The sequence below is a fragment of the Urocampus carinirostris genome, chromosome 3 (genome assembly GCF_059441175.1).
Source record: "Urocampus carinirostris isolate Australia breed hairy pipefish chromosome 3, RoL_Ucar_1.0, whole genome shotgun sequence".
NCBI classification, from domain to species: domain Eukaryota; kingdom Metazoa; phylum Chordata; class Actinopteri; order Syngnathiformes; family Syngnathidae; genus Urocampus; species Urocampus carinirostris.
Genome location: NC_142351.1, coordinates 51,721,127 through 51,738,968, shown reverse-complemented (window position 1 = coordinate 51,738,968; position 17,842 = coordinate 51,721,127). Strand labels below are relative to the sequence as shown.

At 40.4% G+C, this 17,842-nt stretch overlaps 2 protein-coding genes across 5 annotated transcripts in view; both read left to right on the top strand.

The window, feature by feature from the left end:
- Nucleotides 1-10,372, top strand: part of ift122 (intraflagellar transport 122 homolog (Chlamydomonas)) — a 42,472-nt gene extending 32,100 nt beyond the window's left edge. For all 4 annotated transcript variants that reach the window (XM_088332316.1, XM_088332314.1, XM_088332315.1 and 1 more), the window contains exons 23-29: nt 535-638; nt 1,122-1,287; nt 1,362-1,476; nt 4,835-4,960; nt 7,718-7,794; nt 7,872-8,036; nt 9,983-10,372. In XM_088332316.1, coding sequence (XP_088188442.1) covers nt 535-638; nt 1,122-1,287; nt 1,362-1,476; nt 4,835-4,960; nt 7,718-7,794; nt 7,872-8,036; nt 9,983-10,069 — 840 coding nt within the window. In that variant the 3' untranslated portion in view covers nt 10,070-10,372. The remainder of the gene's footprint in view (nt 1-534; nt 639-1,121; nt 1,288-1,361; nt 1,477-4,834; nt 4,961-7,717; nt 7,795-7,871; nt 8,037-9,982) is intronic.
- Nucleotides 10,373-11,667: 1,295 nt separating this feature from the next.
- On the top strand, nt 11,668-17,313 carry exorh (extra-ocular rhodopsin). Its single transcript, XM_088332312.1, has 5 exons — nt 11,668-12,072; nt 12,143-12,311; nt 13,335-13,500; nt 15,430-15,669; nt 16,844-17,313. The coding sequence occupies exons 1-5, from the start codon at nt 11,712-11,714 to the stop codon at nt 16,976-16,978; spliced, it is 1,071 nt and encodes a 356-aa protein (XP_088188438.1). The 5' UTR covers nt 11,668-11,711; the 3' UTR covers nt 16,979-17,313.
- The last annotated feature ends 529 nt before the right edge of the window (nt 17,314-17,842 follow it).

Genomic DNA, 17,842 nt, shown 5'->3' with positions numbered 1-17,842 from the left:
CCTTCAAAATTACAAATTATTGTAGTCGAGTGTTACCATGACAGGAAAAATGACAGTAGTCAGGTTGGTCTTTTGTTAATATCATCTGTTATTTTTGTTTGGGGAATTTTATTATTTTATGAACTAGTTGTTCTTGGTGTGTGGATTGGAATCCTGACCATTCAATTAAAAAAAAAAGAAAGAAAATTATTGGAGAATATCGATCACAGTGAAATTTTTGGTATGGGCTCATATAAGATTCTGACACAATAGTTCAAGCAGAAATATCACAGTCGTATCAGTATCCAGATTTCGGCCTTAAAATGTACTCTTTGAGGTATTTAATATTGTTTTATTTTAATTTTAAAATTAAATATTATGGGCAGTCAAAAAAAGTTTATAGGCTACCGTGTTATTTTTTTTGTGTTCGAACTTCAGTCTTGTTCATCACCGGTGAACTGTTTTTACAAAAGTTTAGTTTGGACTTTTTTGCCTTTTTATTTTGCCATCTCATTTTGATTATGTGAAAGCTGAACTTTGCCTCTTTCTTCTCAGGATGAGCCCTTCAGTTCGCTGATGCCAGAGACGCTTTTCAACATTTGCAGATTCCTCCTGAGCAACCTGCCCAAGGAGGACCCCCCGCCAGGCATCTTCAAAGTGTATCCTTCCCTCAGCTTCTCCATCCAGCTGGTGTGGAGGAGGTGCCATACGGTGCCCGCAGGAGACACACAAAACACTTGATTGTCTCAGAAAAATTCTGTTGTAACGCTTCTAACGATTTTATTTTTATTGAGCACAAGAAAATTTTCTGTTTTGGCTGCCAACCATTTGAATATTACAATATGATATTACATTATTGGGGGGGCGGGAACTCAACTAGCCACCAGACTGCAAATTAAAATGTTCTCCGCGTGTGCACACACGAAATATGTTAATAAGAGCCCAAAGTAAGATGGCCTTTTCAAGCCACCAAAAGCTGCAACCACTAAGTTGCCAGTTGCCATGGCAACACGCTTATTCGTGAATCTGTGAAAAGGGCTTGATCCCAAAATGGAACATTTTGATTTTGGCTGTTGTCTGTAGAGTCGACATCTGGTGCAGTTTGTTTCTTTGTTTGTTTTCTCCCTTAACTTACTTCCAAGTAACACCTTGTATGCTTTGGCCAAGCAAAGTCGGAAACTGGGCGCCTTCAAGTTGGCCAGACTTTGCTACGAGAACCTCCAAAAGTTGTACATCCCCTCTCGCTTCCAGGAGTGCATCGAACTTGACAGCCTCACCATTCGAGCCAAACCATTCCACGATAGCGAGGTTTGTCCCACTCCACCTTGTGTTGACTCTTTCCATGTGCAACATTCCTTTTCTTTTGTCGTCTGCTACGGAAGGAACTGACGGAAGCCTTGATGTGTTACCGCTGCTCCAACAAACCGCTTTTGAGTAACCAAGGGACGGCCTGCCTCAACTGCAAGCAGCCTTTCATTTATTCGGCCTCTTCCTACGGTGAGTGCATCATGAAACCATCTCTGGCTCCGAAAGCACAACCGATTCGTGGCTCGCCCACGTTTTGAGATCTCAAAGAAAGATCTCATGAGATGAGGACTGCACAACGCTTGGGATTGTTTTGGCCTGTTTTGCCGACAGCATTGGGTGACTCTCTATCACCTCTTTGGCGACGGCTCCCAAAGAAAGAGGTCCTTGTTGCTCTTCTAATTTGCTCCAAGTCATGGTTGCCAGCCACTTTGGTCCACTGTGTGAAGTTTTCCCAAGAGAAAAGGTCCAGGAAGTGGTCAGAGCTCAAGTTGAGAAAAAAGAATGGAATGCCGAAAGATTCCTCCAAATAAGTCTGAGTAAATGAGCACTTCTTCCTAAAAAAAACATACTTAAATATATTCTTAAACTAAAGCATATCCAGAAGCTTATTATTTGTTTAAAGGACACCAAATCTTAAGACCCTTAATACTAAATACAATACAAATACAATCCTACATGTTTGACACAATTCCATAATACCTTTTCTTATAAAATACAAGTTTTTTTGGTGGAGACAATTCTCATCCGGAAATAAACGCTTTATTGATGAAAACCAGGCCTCACCCATGCAAAATAATCAATCATCTTCCGCGTCAGATTCCTGGGCGTTCATTGACCAGAGATGCAGCGTAAAATATTTAGACAAAAATCCCTGGCATCTAAATGTTAGTTGTTTTTTGTTTTCCTTCATTTGTGTTCTAGATAGCAGCACGGCGGCGCAGTGGTTAGTGCGTGTGCGGCACAGTTCTAATGTCTTGGGAACCTCCTGTGTGGAATTACTGTGCGGAGTTTGTATGTTCTCCCCGTGCTTGCGTGGGTTTCCTCCCACATTCCAAAGACATGCATTTCAGGTGGATTGGACGGTCAAAATTGTCCCTAGGTGTGAATGAGCGAGCGAGTTGTCTGTCCTTGTGTGCCCTGCGATTGGCTGGCAACCAGTTCAGGGTGTCCCCTGCCCACTGCCCGATGATTGCTGGGATGGACTCCAGCACCCCCGCGACCCTACTGAGGATAAGCGGTGCAGCTAATGAGATGAGATGAGGTGTTCTAGATAAAAGATGTCTAACTAATTTTCACCGATATACTTATTAGCGTAATGGCTGTCCTCAAAAGGGCCTGATGTAACTTATAAATGCAACTAAATGTTATCGGTATGCAATAACAATGTAACTTCTCCTTTATGTAAAAGAACTCTGAATGTATTCATTATTCAAGTCACAAACATGACTGTAGGGGGAGACAATTTTTACTACACATACGTCACTACATATATATTATGTATTATACACTAAATATTACAAAATTTGGACATTCTTTGGATAATTTATTTCTCAATTCCACTCATTGGCATTGAAATGTAAATACTGGCGTGCAGTGGCGCTGAGCCATCATTTTGTGGGTGTCGTAGTCGACGGGCATTGTAGGAAATGTTGTTTTTTGTCAAAGCACTCTTGTCCTGTTTATTTTTAGACACTTAAATGTGGTGGGCCGCATTCCACCCACGGGCGATGAGTTTGACACGTGTTCCATATATTTGATGTCTAAGTACTTCTTTCCAATTAAGATTTTAAAATTAGCTTCACCTGACACGCACTAATTATGTCCTTATCATAAGCATTGCCGATAAAAGAAATTGTACGTATTTAGCTGTTTTCACTAGATGGCACTGGTTAAATAGCAAGAATGTGCTGTAATTATTACTGATGGGTAAGTGGCACAAAATAGCACTTAGACTCTGCTTTAAGTTAGGATTTAATTATTGGAATGGCCAAATGCTCTAAACAGTTTTTTGGGTGTATTACGTTTCCTTTGACAGATGCCTTAGTCTGGTGAATTGAATGAGAAGGAGATTGTGAGGGGGAGGTGGAAGCAGCAGTTGGGTCAATGATTGAAGTGAAGGCTGCTGGGTTGCATGGTAGAGCATATCAAGATGGTTTGGACAATTTTATTGACCTTATTAACAGCAAATAAACAATGTGAGGCTTGAACAATTTTTCTCGACAATTTTAACAGCAATTAAGCATATTCACAATTTCGTTATATCTGACAATATGACGTTTTAACAATTTTTTTTCTGACATTTTAACAGCAATTGTTTGTTTTCCTTTTTTTCTCCTTTTCGTATGTACGACCGAAGTAAAACTTGGGGTTTGGCGGTGAAGCAAAGGTTTGGGTTTACTCGCAGCACAGTTTATCAAATCCGGTTTGGGTGGGTTCGGGTTTATATACCCGCGACTCTGGTCGGGCTGAAATTTTTACCTCTGGAGTGGTACCAGAGGACTGGCGTAGTGTATGTGTGGTTCCCTTGTACAAAGAGAAAGGTGGCATTCTGGTTTGTAGCAGTTTGAGATGTATAAGTTTGCTGATTATGGTGGGAAAAGCATTATTGCAGTTCTTTGATTGGATGAATAAGGGTTAAGACAGAAGGAGTACTTGGGGAGGAACAGAAGAGGAAAGGGATGTACAGATCAGATTTTAAAGGAACAGTGTCTATAGTTTAGCATCTTCTAGTGGTACAAATAAACTTAATTCACTAAAAATAACAATATTGACTTAAGTAGTAGGCAAAAATACATTAACTATCATATAAACATAAATTTTAAAAGTACTCAAAGGTTGAGAAATTTGCATTAATTTTCACATAAATTAAGCCCTGCCTCAAGGTTACTGACAAAATTGTTGGTCATCTTGCTGCTCTGGCCACCCCAAAAAACAAAAACCTTGTGAAAGGTTTGTCAAAAAAAAAAAGAGGAGAAAAATGATGCGGCTTGGTCACCTTGATTCTCCATTCGTTTGTAACCTCTCTTGTGCTTGTTTTTGGTTGTACTACACAAAAACATCAACATCTAGATTCAGATTCAGATTCAGATTCAGATCTTCTTTATTGTCATTCTAGTACACGTGTATACAGTGGTATATCTAGTGGCCAAATATTACACAATGTCCCTTTAAATGGTATTCTTTAATGTTCAAATATCGGTTTAATTTTGGTTCTACGTTTCAGAATTTTTTAAAGAGTGACAGAGGGATTTAGAATTTTCTTCTTTCTAATGTTTGGGGCTCATTTGAAGCCCGAGAGAGGGATTGTTGTAATATTGGGATGTGTAGTTTTTATTCTTCCTTTTTTTGGGTCAAACACAAAATGTAAAAGTAATTTGCTTTTGATGAACTTATACAATTGCAATGGACATTGGAAATTGCTGGGTCCATGTATCCATCAGGTTTTTGAGCGAATGTTTACAGAGTTCCTCATTGCCCCTCATTGGTGTAAAAGTTGGATTTGCAACTGGTGTGAATTTAAGCCTGACATGTGCTTTTGCGTTTGCAGAGGTTCTCCCCCTGGTCCAGTTCTATTTGGAAGATGGTATCACTGGCGAGGAGTCTGTGGCTCTCATTGACCTGGAGGTTCCTCACACAGAGCAGACAGACATGCACTGGCAGCAAATGGACAACGGTACACTAAATATTTCACGTGTTTGTCGGCCCTAGGCCAGGATTGTCTGGCGTTGTTTAAGCCGCCGCGGCTAAGTCATCTTAGCTGTGCAGCTAATAGGGTTAGCTCTTCTCATCTTAATGACACTAACACTCAGAGACGCCAAGCTGCAGGTTTAACCTGCGTTAGTCGGCACAAGCTCAAGGGCGACCCTCGTCGTCTGTCACACAAAGAACCGATGTGGCGTTTTCAGGATTAAGCTTTTAAATCCAGCACCGCAGGGATTTCAGTATGTTTGTGTAATTACGAGGGACATAAGAAACTGCTTGACAATATCAAGTGGCCAAGCAGCAACTCACTAACCCTAACCCTACTGAAAAACCAGGGTTGGGTAGGGTTACTTAAACTTGATTACTTTCAATTACTTTTGGATTACTCCAATACCAAATATGCTAATAAAAGACAAAATAAATAAATATGAATACAATTATGACTCACATCAGGTGGTAAGCTTTCTCTCCTGGCTTTGATGTCTTTGATCTCCGGCAAAACTAACATGAAATGCGACAGAAACAAATTGAAAATAAATCCAAACAGCTTGCCAACATCATTTTTGCCATTCCATGTGTTCCGTTACTCCCCAAGCCTGCACAAAATTTAGTAATTTTATTCATATTTAGTTTCTTCTGTCTTATATTAGCATATTCGGTATTGGAGTGATCCAAAAGTAATTGAAAGTAATCAAGTTAAAGTAACCCTACGCAACCCTGTGAAAAACAAAGATTGAGAGGTAATTCATCCTTTTATCATATGATTATGAACGGCAAGGCAAAATATCAACTCGTTTTTGTCAAATAAACAGAAAATAACCTTTTTTCAATTTCTTAATATGCACAAAAAAGATGTGCCAAGACTGACACACATTGACTCTGTGGGCCCCTGCTCTCAGCAACAGTCAACTAGAGATAACGGATCTTGGACAAAACACTGTAGTTTTCTTTAGGTGGGTCACAATGGCACGTGTTCAGACAAAAGTGCCACCTGCCATGCCCCACCCACAGCAATACGGGATTGGGGATAATGGATTGCAGCCGCACTAGTGCAGTCCGTTTAGGGGCAAATAACGTCAGAAAACGTGCCCTTTGTTGGTCCCAGCTTGCAGCAATATGTGATCTTGGATAACGGATCACGGCTCGACAAGTGCCGTTCACTTTTTGGTAAACAGCGCCACAAAAGATTTGTCACCAATATCAATATGCTATCAGGGATAATGGATCACATAGTATTTTTCAACCCGCAATCTACTATAGCGGCAAAGAATTACATTATTAGAAATAACAGAGTAATGGATCGTCTTCAAAACATTTGTTTTAAGCAATAATGGAAAAAATGGATGAAGACTTTTTTCAATTTCTTATTATATGCACAAATGAAAACATTTAGAAAATTGTGGTATATCCAAATACGGAAGTTGGGCATTTAATATTCAGTCCAATTGTGTCATTAAGATAAAGAAAGAGGACAAAAAACCCAAAAGCTGTATAGCGTGAAAAGATTTTTCAGGAATAAAAATAAGAAGAAATATGACAGTGTTTATTTATAAAATATATTCTGGAGAAATAATGTAATGGTCATGTGTATGAACAGAGACAAAGAGGGCATTATTGCATTAATTTTTATTCTGTTTTCAATGTATGTCTAATCACAATAATTGTATAATTAGTTATGTGATATAAACTCTCAACTCTTTTCACTTGTCACCATCACTTATACCTTGCCGTTGTTCAATAGCTTTTTGGCTATTTTTAGACAACTTAGCATCCTTCTAAAACTAATGACAAGGACAATGACAGCGACCAAAGCGGCTTTCAAAGGTCAGCTGACATTTGCGGAATGCAGGCTCAATGACGATCAGTTTCGAGCGCCATTTTTAATTAGTTTTATTCTCTATGTCTGAATCAAAAAGGCTTTTAGATATCTGTTTATTTACGGAAAATCAGACAAACGTGTCAATTCTTCTCCTGTTTGAGTGCTTTTGGTTGACGCAAGTATAGCTAAGTGAAATCATCTAAAGTGGATGAAGGGTCCCAAAAATCATGTTTTGCCGGTTATTGATTTTTTTTACTGGTACATAAACCGAAAAAATGTGATGTCGCATTCACTACACAGGTATTTGCTACAACTACAAATTGAGCCAATTCAACATTCGTCAACAGGGATCATACAGGTGCTTGAAATCCTTAAAAATCATACAAATTTAATGTTGTGTTTTCTAGGGTTGAAAAGTGCTCAATTATGGGTCAAGTGTTAGCATATGCTTGAAATCGTTGCCATGTTTCTCAACAAGTCTGCTTAAAAATGACGCCGACACTGCTCTTTGGCGGGTTAGTGTTGCCAGTGGTAAATTGTAATGGGAAGAACTTTCTGCAACCGAAAATGTAAGCTACATATTACTGTTATTTTTACCCAACTCTCTGGGAGAGATTTGTCTCAAAACAAATATATTCAAGATTAACTCAAGATCAAAAAATCAAAAGTACACACAGCATATCTGAATCCAAATATAATTGAGGCTCTGCAAAATGCATAATTCACGCCAGATTTTTTCCTTGTAATGTTATTGGAGAAATGGTTTTGAAAGTCATTAAAAGCGAACTCTGTATCATAACCTCTTATTATAAGTCAGCATATCCACATTATAGCACCCAAATGAAACCCTGAATTCCCATTTGCTAAACGACCAATTGCAGCTTATCTGACCGTTTTGTGCCCGTGCAGACACGCAGGTGTTGAAAATGGACGACGGCTTAGACGAGGCAGCGGATGACCCCTTCACCCCCAAGATGGTTTTTGAGGTAAGAAACTTAAGAAGCGATTGCAGCCCGCTAGTGAACCGGTGCCTGATCGACGACAGCCATGTTTTCTCCTACAGCAGGGCGGCTCGCGCTTTGTGCCCGTCAAGGCGAGTCGCTCGGTTTTGCGCTCCATGAGCCGGCGGGACGTTCTGATCAAGCGCTGGCCGGCGCCACTCAAGTGGGAATACTTCCGCTCGCTGCTCCCTGACGTCAGCATCACCATGTGTCCCACATGCTTTAAGGTACGTATGCTCGCTCTTCTTTCCCCAAATTCTCCTTTATTTTATCAACTTTTTGGAGCTCTCGTTGCATATAGAAGAAAAATACATTTCTAATAAAAGAGGCTGGCTTTTTACTTCTCCACGTTTTTGTCTAAACCGGATGTGAGACTTGATGGGTAAAACTGTTAGATTAGGCCTCACTGGTATTACAAGACTGGAGCTGACCTGCTAGGCTGCTTTGACAACAATGACAGAGTCTCAGTATAGATGCATCTGCTCTGTGATGTGCTCAGAGAAAACTGACAACTTTATGAAAACAAAAGAACACACCAGGCAGGTCTGGCATAAAAATGTGAAAAAGCAGGAATGGGATACAAGAAGATTAAGAAAACCTACCAAGATCTGGCCATCTCTCTAAACTTTTGGCCCAAAGAAGGGGGAAACTAATCAGAGAAGCAACCAAAAGGCTCATGTTTGGTTTGAGAGTAATACTGCACATCTCCCTGAAAACACCATTCTTACTGTCAAACGTGGGGGTGGCAGCATCATGCTATGAGGTTGCCTTTCTTCACCAGGGAATGGGAGGATTGTTAAAAGTTGATAGGAAAACGGATGGCGCCAAACACAGGGTGATTCTGGCAGAAAATCTGTCGGCGTCTGCAAGAGACCTGAGAATGGGGCGCAGGTTCACCTTCCAACAGGACAACTACCCTAAACATCAAGCAAAATCTGCAATGGAATGTTTTAAAACCAGCAATATTAAGGTGTTAGAATCCCCAAGCTAGCCAAAGTCCAAACCTAATTTATAAAGAGTATTTGTGGAAAGATCGAAAAATGCACAAATGATCACCATCAAACCTTATGGAATTTGAAGTAATTTAAATAATAGCAGTGTCTGAAACTCATGACAAAAAGTTACCGGACACCAGGGCAGACAACTCTCATCGCAACAAACCCCGTTGTCGCAAAGTATTAAGAATTGATAATCAGAATATGTATAACAGAACAACACTTTAAAATTAAGTTTATTATAACATTATTACATTCATTGCATATATATATGACATTGCTGTTTTCCATCTGCCATCAGTATGTACATGTATTTACTCATCTTCATTCATGCAATGTTTGCAATGCGTTGTCTGCTACAAGCCACGTGAACTCCTCTTTCCGCGATGATTTTGTAGCGTCATCAATATTGTTAGCTTCTTTCGAATCTTTCTTCTGGGGCTGAGGTTTTGGCTTGGCTCCTAACCACTTCTCAATTTTTCTTGTGTTCTCTGTGCGTCTACTTTGGAAAATGATATGCTAATGCACGACCCTATAACACTCGGGAATGTCCGGAAGCACGAAGGCATTCGATGCAGACTTCTGATTGGCTGCCGAGTATGCAACTTGCCAAACGAACTTCCGAAGTTTCCAAACCGAACAACGATTTCGAAATTGGAATAAAGCAAACGTTTGATTTGAAAATAAATATTTCGTTATATTTTTCTCTTGAAATAGTTGTCGGCCACCCGGGCAGACATCGTTGTGTAAGTTTTACGCCCGACGTAAAAGATGCATGCCCCGGGCAGACGGTATTTCAAACACTGATAAGAGTCAATTATTTCTGTTTCAAGATGTGTGAAAATTATAGAGAAATACTTGGAAGGTTCTGATTGCAGTGAATTGAGGTTGTACAAAGTATTAACTCAAAGGGGGTCAATATTTTCTCAACGTCTACTTTTAAATTTTTTTATTTGTTAGCACAAAATGTTGCATACATTTGGTTTCTTTTCACGATTGTGGCTCACATGTTGGTGATTCTTATTCTGATTTTAATTTTTTTATCTTTATGTTTGAATTCTGAAATATGGCCATAAGGCAGGAAGTTCTTGGTAGAGGAGGGAGCAAGACACTGTATATTGCTTCTCCAGACCTGAACTTCTAATTATCTTCTTTGATCTGGTTTTATGTGCACTCAGATGTTCCACAGCGAAGACTACGAGCTTCTGCTGCTCCAGCACAATTTTTGCCCCTTCTGTCGGCGACCCATCGATGAAGCCAACTGAAAGCTGACCGGGAAGGCCGTCGGATTTTGGGAGCAGGCATGGATTCTTGGCCTCACTCGCCCAAAGGAGCACATTTTTGTCGTTATCAGGCGTCTTGTGGTGAAAACGTACCTCTCTTTTCCATCGACTTGGACTTTTCGCATCATGCATTGGGTTTTTTCTATTTTTTACCGTTCAGATTCGTCAGCGCCTGTATTCTAGAACTGTGGCATGTTTTGTAAAATAGTACTAGTTCATCAGTTTTTCTTTTTCAGCTATCAAAACGTATTTTTCTACTCAATAAACAATGCTTTTGGAAATATGGATATGTGATTTTATTGCTTCACCTTTAAGCCAAAGTAGAACAGAATAGTCTTATTGTCATAGAAAACCACATGATGAACATTGTTTACAACAAGAGATGGCACTCCAGGATTAATATTTTAAAGAGAAAAATGAAGTAAAAGAATGTCAGGATGATTGTCAGAAATATTTACAATGTAGTGCCTGAAGACTGCCCTAAGTTGTAAGAGCGATTTTATTTTATAATAATAGTGTGTGGAAAAACAGTGCACCACAACAAGAGTGTAGTGAAATGTCGTGCAATAACGTACATCCCAACCTTTTGATGTCAAAAATTGGTAGATGTTATTGTGCATTCTATTTTCACGCTCAAAACACAGTCAGTCTTGAGGCAAGATTTGTTTTTATTGTTTTAATTTGTAAAAAGTAAAAACAAATTAAAATTAGTAGGCATTTTTAAGGGGAGAAAAGCGGTAGCGACATGCCGTCCGTGGTCATCCACCACCGAAAGAAAAAGCTCCTTTTATTTTAAGCTTGTACCCTATTTATTTGTGTGTCCACACAACCGCCCCCAAAACTCAGTCTGTGAGGTTGTATGGTCGTAAATTACAGGATTTGAGGAATGGTTGATCTGTTAACATATACGCCGACCAAATTAATTAACATTGGATGCAATGGAAATCAATACCAGTTTGCGGCAGTGCAAGCACCAAGGATTAATCGAGAAAAGGCCTTAGATTTTATCTCCTCATCACACTATTTTTACTCACACACCACTGAGTCTCGCCTTCATCTTGAGGGCACAGATGCTTTGCCAATTGTTGTGCAGCCTTATTTTGGTTGAACTCATTCCTGTAATGATCTGTTGCAGCGTTATACAATGTGGCACCATAATGGTAATCTGAATCCCTAGTGGTCGAGTGATAACACCATTGTTTAAAGATAATAATTATTGTTGTTGTTACTAATATTATTTATAGACCATCTGCAAGAATATTGTCGGACATTAAACGGTAGCATTGGTGATTATAGAGCAGTGTGATGAAAAATAGGACATTGTAACATTAGTGCTGTGAAAAGTAATACTATAACAATTAGGAGAAACAGCATTCCAAAATAAGTCTGTAAATAAGATATGATTACAGGTACCCATTTTTCTTTCAAGTTAATGTTGATAGAGAACCGGGTGGTAATTTCTCGCTTCTAGGCTGCAAGAGATTCGGCAGATTGCACTAATTCCATTTTACGCGCGCCCCTAATCCGGCAGGCAGTTAAAAAGTGGCACGGCGCCTCAGGGGGCCGCAGAGCTTCTCCAGCCCATCCCTCCTTTGCTTTTCACGTCAGTTGCCCGGCCACTGCCATGAACGGCACAGAGGGCCCCAATTTCTACGTACCCATGTCCAACAAGACTGGCGTGGTGCGCAGCCCCTTTGAGTATCCACAGTACTATCTGGCCGAGCCATGGAAGTACTCTTTGGTGGCGGCCTACATGTTCTTCCTCATCTCAACCACCTTCCCCATCAACTTCCTGACGCTCTACGTGACCCTGAAACACAAAAAGCTGCGAACGCCGCTCAACTATGTGCTGCTCAACCTAGCCGTGGCCGACCTCATGATGGTGCTGGGAGGCTTCACCGTCACGCTCTACACGGCCCTGCACGGCTACTTCAGTTTGGGCGTGGCCGGCTGTAATATTGAGGGATTCTTTGCCACGCTCGGCGGTGAGGACGCCCTCAGAGTCGCTGCAGGTGCCCGTTTTTATCACATATGATCATGTTCGTGCTTTTGCAGGAGAGGTGGCGTTGTGGTCGCTGGTGGTGTTGGCCATCGAGCGCTACGTGGTGGTCTGCAAGCCCATGAGCAACTTCCGTTTTGGGGACAAGCATGCCATATGCGGACTGGCGCTCACTTGGGTCATGGCCTTGACCTGCGCCGCACCTCCTCTGTTGGGATGGTCTAGGTAAGTCTGTTAGAATTAGAAGTACAATTGTCTTCATCGTAATTGATACAGTAACAACAAAGTGAACATCAGTCTTGGGCACATTACTAAAAAACAGTAGTTAGTTAGAGTTACTAGGAACTTTATTTAAAACGTAATTCACTTACCTTCCCCAGGATAGTTTATTTAGTTTCGCTTATTATATAATTTCATTTTTTTTAATGGATAAGTTTTGTTAACTGCTTGGTTCACGGATCCCTTAACCACCTGGGTCATCGGGGCACCACATCCTGTGGTGTGTCTGTTTTGGCCACGCCCATCCCTCTTCATGCCATTTTTTGGGGTTGGGATTCCCTCACATGAAACAGATAGGACTGGATTCCATGGTTCCCAGTAGCTCCTGATCTAACTCAGATACAGCACCTTTATCACCTGGTCGCCATTGTTGTTGATGTAAAGCGTCATCCCTCAGAGATGAGGGGGCTAGATAATACAGCCTGCCTTTTCAATGAAGCCTGCATCGACTGAATACAATAGAATTGAAATATTTTAGCAAAGAATTGTTTAAAATATGACAAAATTATATTAATATTGCATGTTTGTTGCGTCCCAATGTCCATGCATCGGCCTCTGAGCATGGCGTGCCTGGGTTTTCCTAAGCACTATACCTTTTCAATTCAGCTTTCACCCTATTTTATATACTTTTTTTTATCAATTCAAACTACTTTGACGGTGAATTTTTTGAATGTGTAAAAAACAAAAACAACAAAAAAACTTTTTTTGTCACTGTATAATGCAAAGACTGTCATGGTATTCTATATTTTTCTCTCTTGCTTTGAGTAAATGGTTATCGCGCTTTGTTTGTAAGGCTGGTTATGTCTAATAAAGGGGATTGCAATCATAAATAAGGGGAATAATTGGCTAAGGTTGATTATGAAGCACTCAGTGCCACGTGTGATAGTTACCTTCTAAAAAGTCGATGATGTCGTTTTCTGTTTCCTTTCCCTTGTCTAATCCTTCGGAATAATCATTTTTTCTGTGCAGGTACATCCCAGAAGGCATGCAGTGCTCGTGCGGCATCGACTACTACACACCCAAACCAGAGATCAACAACGCCTCCTTTGTGGTCTACATGTTTGTGCTGCATTTCCTCATCCCGTTGCTCATCATCTTCTTCTGCTACAGCCGCCTGCTGTGCACCGTCAGAGCGGTACCTCAGACACTGACACTACCACACGTCATCACCTCACACTTTAAAGGGATAGTGTGTAGTATTTGACCGCTAGATGTGTATGGAAGGGGGATTATCACTTCTTAAGGTTTCTTATTTTCCTCGTGCTGAGGTTTTGAGTTTTTCCTTGCCCGCATGTTGGTTTAAGATCAGGGGATGGTGTAATTGTAATCCTGTGCAGTCCTTTGAGACATCTTGTGATTGTGGGCTATACAAATACATGTGACTTGACATGACTTGACCATTGTGTAGCGCAGGGGTTTCAAACTTATTTTCACCGAAGGCCTTGTCAGCGTAACGCATAGCTACAAACACTACCGCTTCCGGGGAAGACCAGTGGTCTGCAACCAACGGGACACCACCTATCAACCTCACCCACTCGCTCCCCTTATTGAGGACCATTTGTTTAACCAATTTTATTTACCCAGTAAACAGCACAAACAATTCTTTGAGCATCTTTCTTAGTTCTTTACGATAGAAATACTACTGTAGAAATAATACAAAAATCCTACAAAAATACTATCACAGAAATAATTCAGAAATACTACAAAAAAGTCAAATATGGATATACTTAAAAAAGAGGTGTTCAAAAATAATACAAGAATACTACAACAATCTTACTATAGAAATAGTATAAAATACTACAATAATCCCACTACAGAAATAGAGAAAAAAATACAACTGCAGTAACAATACAAAAGTACTTCAGAAATTCTAATACAAATATATTATTGCAGAAATACCATAAGAATACTACAGAAATATTTAAGAAATGTAAATAGTACAAAGAAATCCTACTACAAATATACTACAAGATAATGAGTAATGAATACATTATGAATGATTGTAATTGCCCTTATCAAATGATGATAAACCTTACAAGCACGACATTTACATTTTATTTACTTGCTGCAAGACAGAATATGTAGTAAAAACAAAGATCATTTGTGTAAACAAGTTCATTGTTTATTATTTGTAACTTGCTATTCATTGTGCTTTACTTTTTTGGACATACAACAAATTTAGGTTGCTGCCATGTTTGTCTGGCATCATGCTGCTTCGCTGTGCTGTGTGCCACTGTTTTTCGTTCGCATTTGACAGTGGTCAAACACATCTGGTGTATACAGAAAGCTTGTTATCTCAATTATTATATGGAATCTTTAAACTTGGTAAATGTGAGCACGATTGATCAGGCATAAAGCTGATCAATTATTTGCCAAACACATCCCAGCATTGTATCGTCAACTCTTGAAGCAGCTTCTGTTATTCGTGCTTTACTGTTTTCTGCTATGTCGGAGGAATCTGTCTACGGTCCATTCTTCTTCGAAAGAGCAATAGTCATTGGTAAGACGTACCTCAACATGCTGGAAAACTGGTTAATGGGGAAATTGAGTGAGAAAGAGTATGGTGACTTCATTTTCCAACAGGATGGGTAGCCACCACACTGAAGCCTCAGACAATGTCTGAACACATCACTGCCAGACAGATGAATTGAACAGTCAAGACATAATGATTGTGATCTAAGGTTCTAGCCATCTTGATCACTAGGTCTCACACTAAGCGATTTATTTTTCTGGTGTTTTTTGGGGTCTGTGCCCCCTATATCAAGAGATGTTGATGAGCTAAAGCAACAAATAAGAGAAGCTGTTGCAACTATGGAAAATGCAACGTTGGGAAAACAATTTGGTTTGATGTTTGTCAGGTGACCAACGGTGCTCACATTGAACAACTTTAAACATTCTATGTAAAATTGAGATTACAAGCTTTCTGAATTTACCAGGTTAATAGTTTACGAGTTATTCAATGTCAAATTGTACCCAAGAGTTTTCGAACACCCTGTATTATAGAAAGTTATCCCCAAGTACTTCTCAAAGCCAGTAACATTTTCTCTTTTACGCTGGCACGCAGGCGGCGGCGCAGCAGCAGGAGTCGGAAACAACCCAGCGGGCTGAGAAGGAGGTGACCCGCATGGTGGTGGTAATGGTGCTCTCCTTCCTGGTGTGCTGGGTGCCGTACGCCAGCGTGGCCTGGTACATCTTCGCCAACCAGGGCGTCCAGTTCGGGCCCGTCTTCATGACCGCGCCCGCCTTTTTTGCCAAGAGCGCCGCCCTTTACAACCCCATCATCTACATCCTGCTCAACAAGCAGGTACGCCCACTGTACTCAGTCTGCACTTGGGGGACGGAGGGGGCGGCATCATTTGGGGCAGAGTACCCACTAGAAAAATAAATAGGAAATGGAAGAAAAATAATATGAACACAAACTAATCATGAAAAAACAGCATCAAATAATAGTACTAATTAACAAAACTATACATTCATTCATTTTCCAAACCGATTCTTTTCACTAGGATCGCGATGGTGCTGGAGCCTTTTCCCATTCACAGAGCACACATAGATATACGACCATTTGCACACACATTCGTTCCTAATTTGGAACGTGGGAGAGAAACTCCGCTTAGACACGCAGAGAACATGCAACTCCACACAGTGCAGTGAGGCTGATAGCTGGAACTGAACCCAGGAACTCAGAAATGTGAAGTGGTCGTGCTAACTACTCAGACACCGTGCAGCATTAACAAAGCTATTAAAAAATAAACCAATTAATAAAAATAAGGTATTATATTAACCAAATTCAGTTAAATAAAGAAGTGAACGTTGAGGGAGGAAAGACTTTTTCTCCCTCCCCGGTTCAAATTAACAGCTGGGTCATGAAACAAGACGGGTAAAAACAAGTGCCGATGTAAGCGGTTTCAGGTTTTTATTACAATAAAACAAATTGAACGAATGAACTGAAAATTACAGGCTTGTGAGTACGAAACAAGGCTAAAATGGTTTCACAAGTACACACTCAAAATGGTAAAAAGGGGCAGAACACACAAGTTAGAAGAAAGTTCCCAAAGCACCAGATTCACACCCGTATTTTGTCCAGACTGAATCCCGCAGGTAGTTTGATAAAGCTCAAGGCTTCCCTCCAAAATAAAATGTCAAGAAAACCAAAAATGCTCGGACAGTTTTTTTTAGGGAACCTACCTTACTGTAAAAGATAGTTTTGATATTTCATGTTGTCTTGGCCTGGGAAATTGTAATAAGTCAACGCAAACAAAAAGTGCTGATTTATCTTTTTTAGGCATTTCTCTAGGTTAACCTACACTGCCTGTGAAAGATAGGTGTCATGTCTAAACTCCTTCCCGCTATCTTTGGGTGGACTGACACTGACACACAAACAGACAAACAACCATAAAAAGAAGAATATATTCTGTCAGCCAGATTAACCAGGAAGTGGATAGTCAGGGTCTTTTTTTACTGTGTTCTCTTTTCAGTTCCGCAACTGTATGATTACCACCATGTGCCGCGGCAAGAACCCCTTCGGGGACGACGAGGACGGATCGGCGACGGCCAGCCTCTCCAGAACTCAGGTCTCATCTTTGGCATCCAGTCAGGTGGCCCCTGCTTGAGATCCTATCCCTCCCTCCTCAGCCCCAGCCCGGAAATCACACTTGGCCCGCTCCCTTTCCGATGTCCTTGTGCGGTCCTGGCCCAAAGTCATGCGAAGTTGCCCCTGTTTGGCGGGCACGTCCTGTTTTCTCTAGCGGGGAGTACAGTCGTTGCCAAGGGGACGGTTTGAATCTTTCTACCCTCAGACCTTTCAAAAAAATGGTCAAGGTTAACGGAAAGGAAAAGGTAACGTTCCTGGGATGACTTTGCTGTCCTTAGGCCAACTTTTCATGCACATATCAATACAAATAAATAACAAAACACATGAATATATAAATAAATCGCCGTTTATTCACATGTTCATTCATTTATATGGCATACATTTGTAGGTATTCGTAATCAATTTCAGTTGACAGTGTAAGGCAGTGTTTCTCAACTGGTGAGTCGGGACTCGGAAGTGGACCACAAACCCCTTATCAGTGGGTCACGGGCCTTTGCCCTGGCAAAATAATGCAAAGAAGAAGAAAAGAACAGAGGGTCAATTACGCAGTAGATGGCGATAATGCCCAGCTCAATCTCTTCTTCCTGTTAAGTCAATCGGCAAGGTCCCTATTGTGTTTGAGGGGGTCTGTATTTCATTTTATTGTGACTTTGTTTGTTTCATTCCCTTTCATGCGCATAACAGTGGGTCCTAAGGAAGTTAATAAAATTGTGGAGCAAAAGTGGAAAACTGACAACAAAGATCAAGCCGATGAAGGAAATGATTGCAAAAAATTGTCCAAGTGTCTGCCACAAAAGTAAATGTTTGATTTCTAGCTTTTAAACTAGTTTATTGATCTTTGTTATCCACAAATTTATTTTATTATCATATTTTAGGTACATTT

Bases quoted from the DNA above. Each gene is read 5' to 3' on its own strand.
- exorh (XM_088332312.1), top strand. From the start codon at position 11,712: ATGAACGGCACAGAGGGCCCCAATTTCTACGTACCCATGTCCAACAAG. The intron at 12,073-12,142 runs GTGAGGACGCCC...GTGCTTTTGCAG, and splicing joins ATTCTTTGCCACGCTCGGCG to GAGAGGTGGCGTTGTGGTCG. The intron at 15,670-16,843 runs GTACGCCCACTG...TTCTCTTTTCAG, and splicing joins ACATCCTGCTCAACAAGCAG to TTCCGCAACTGTATGATTAC.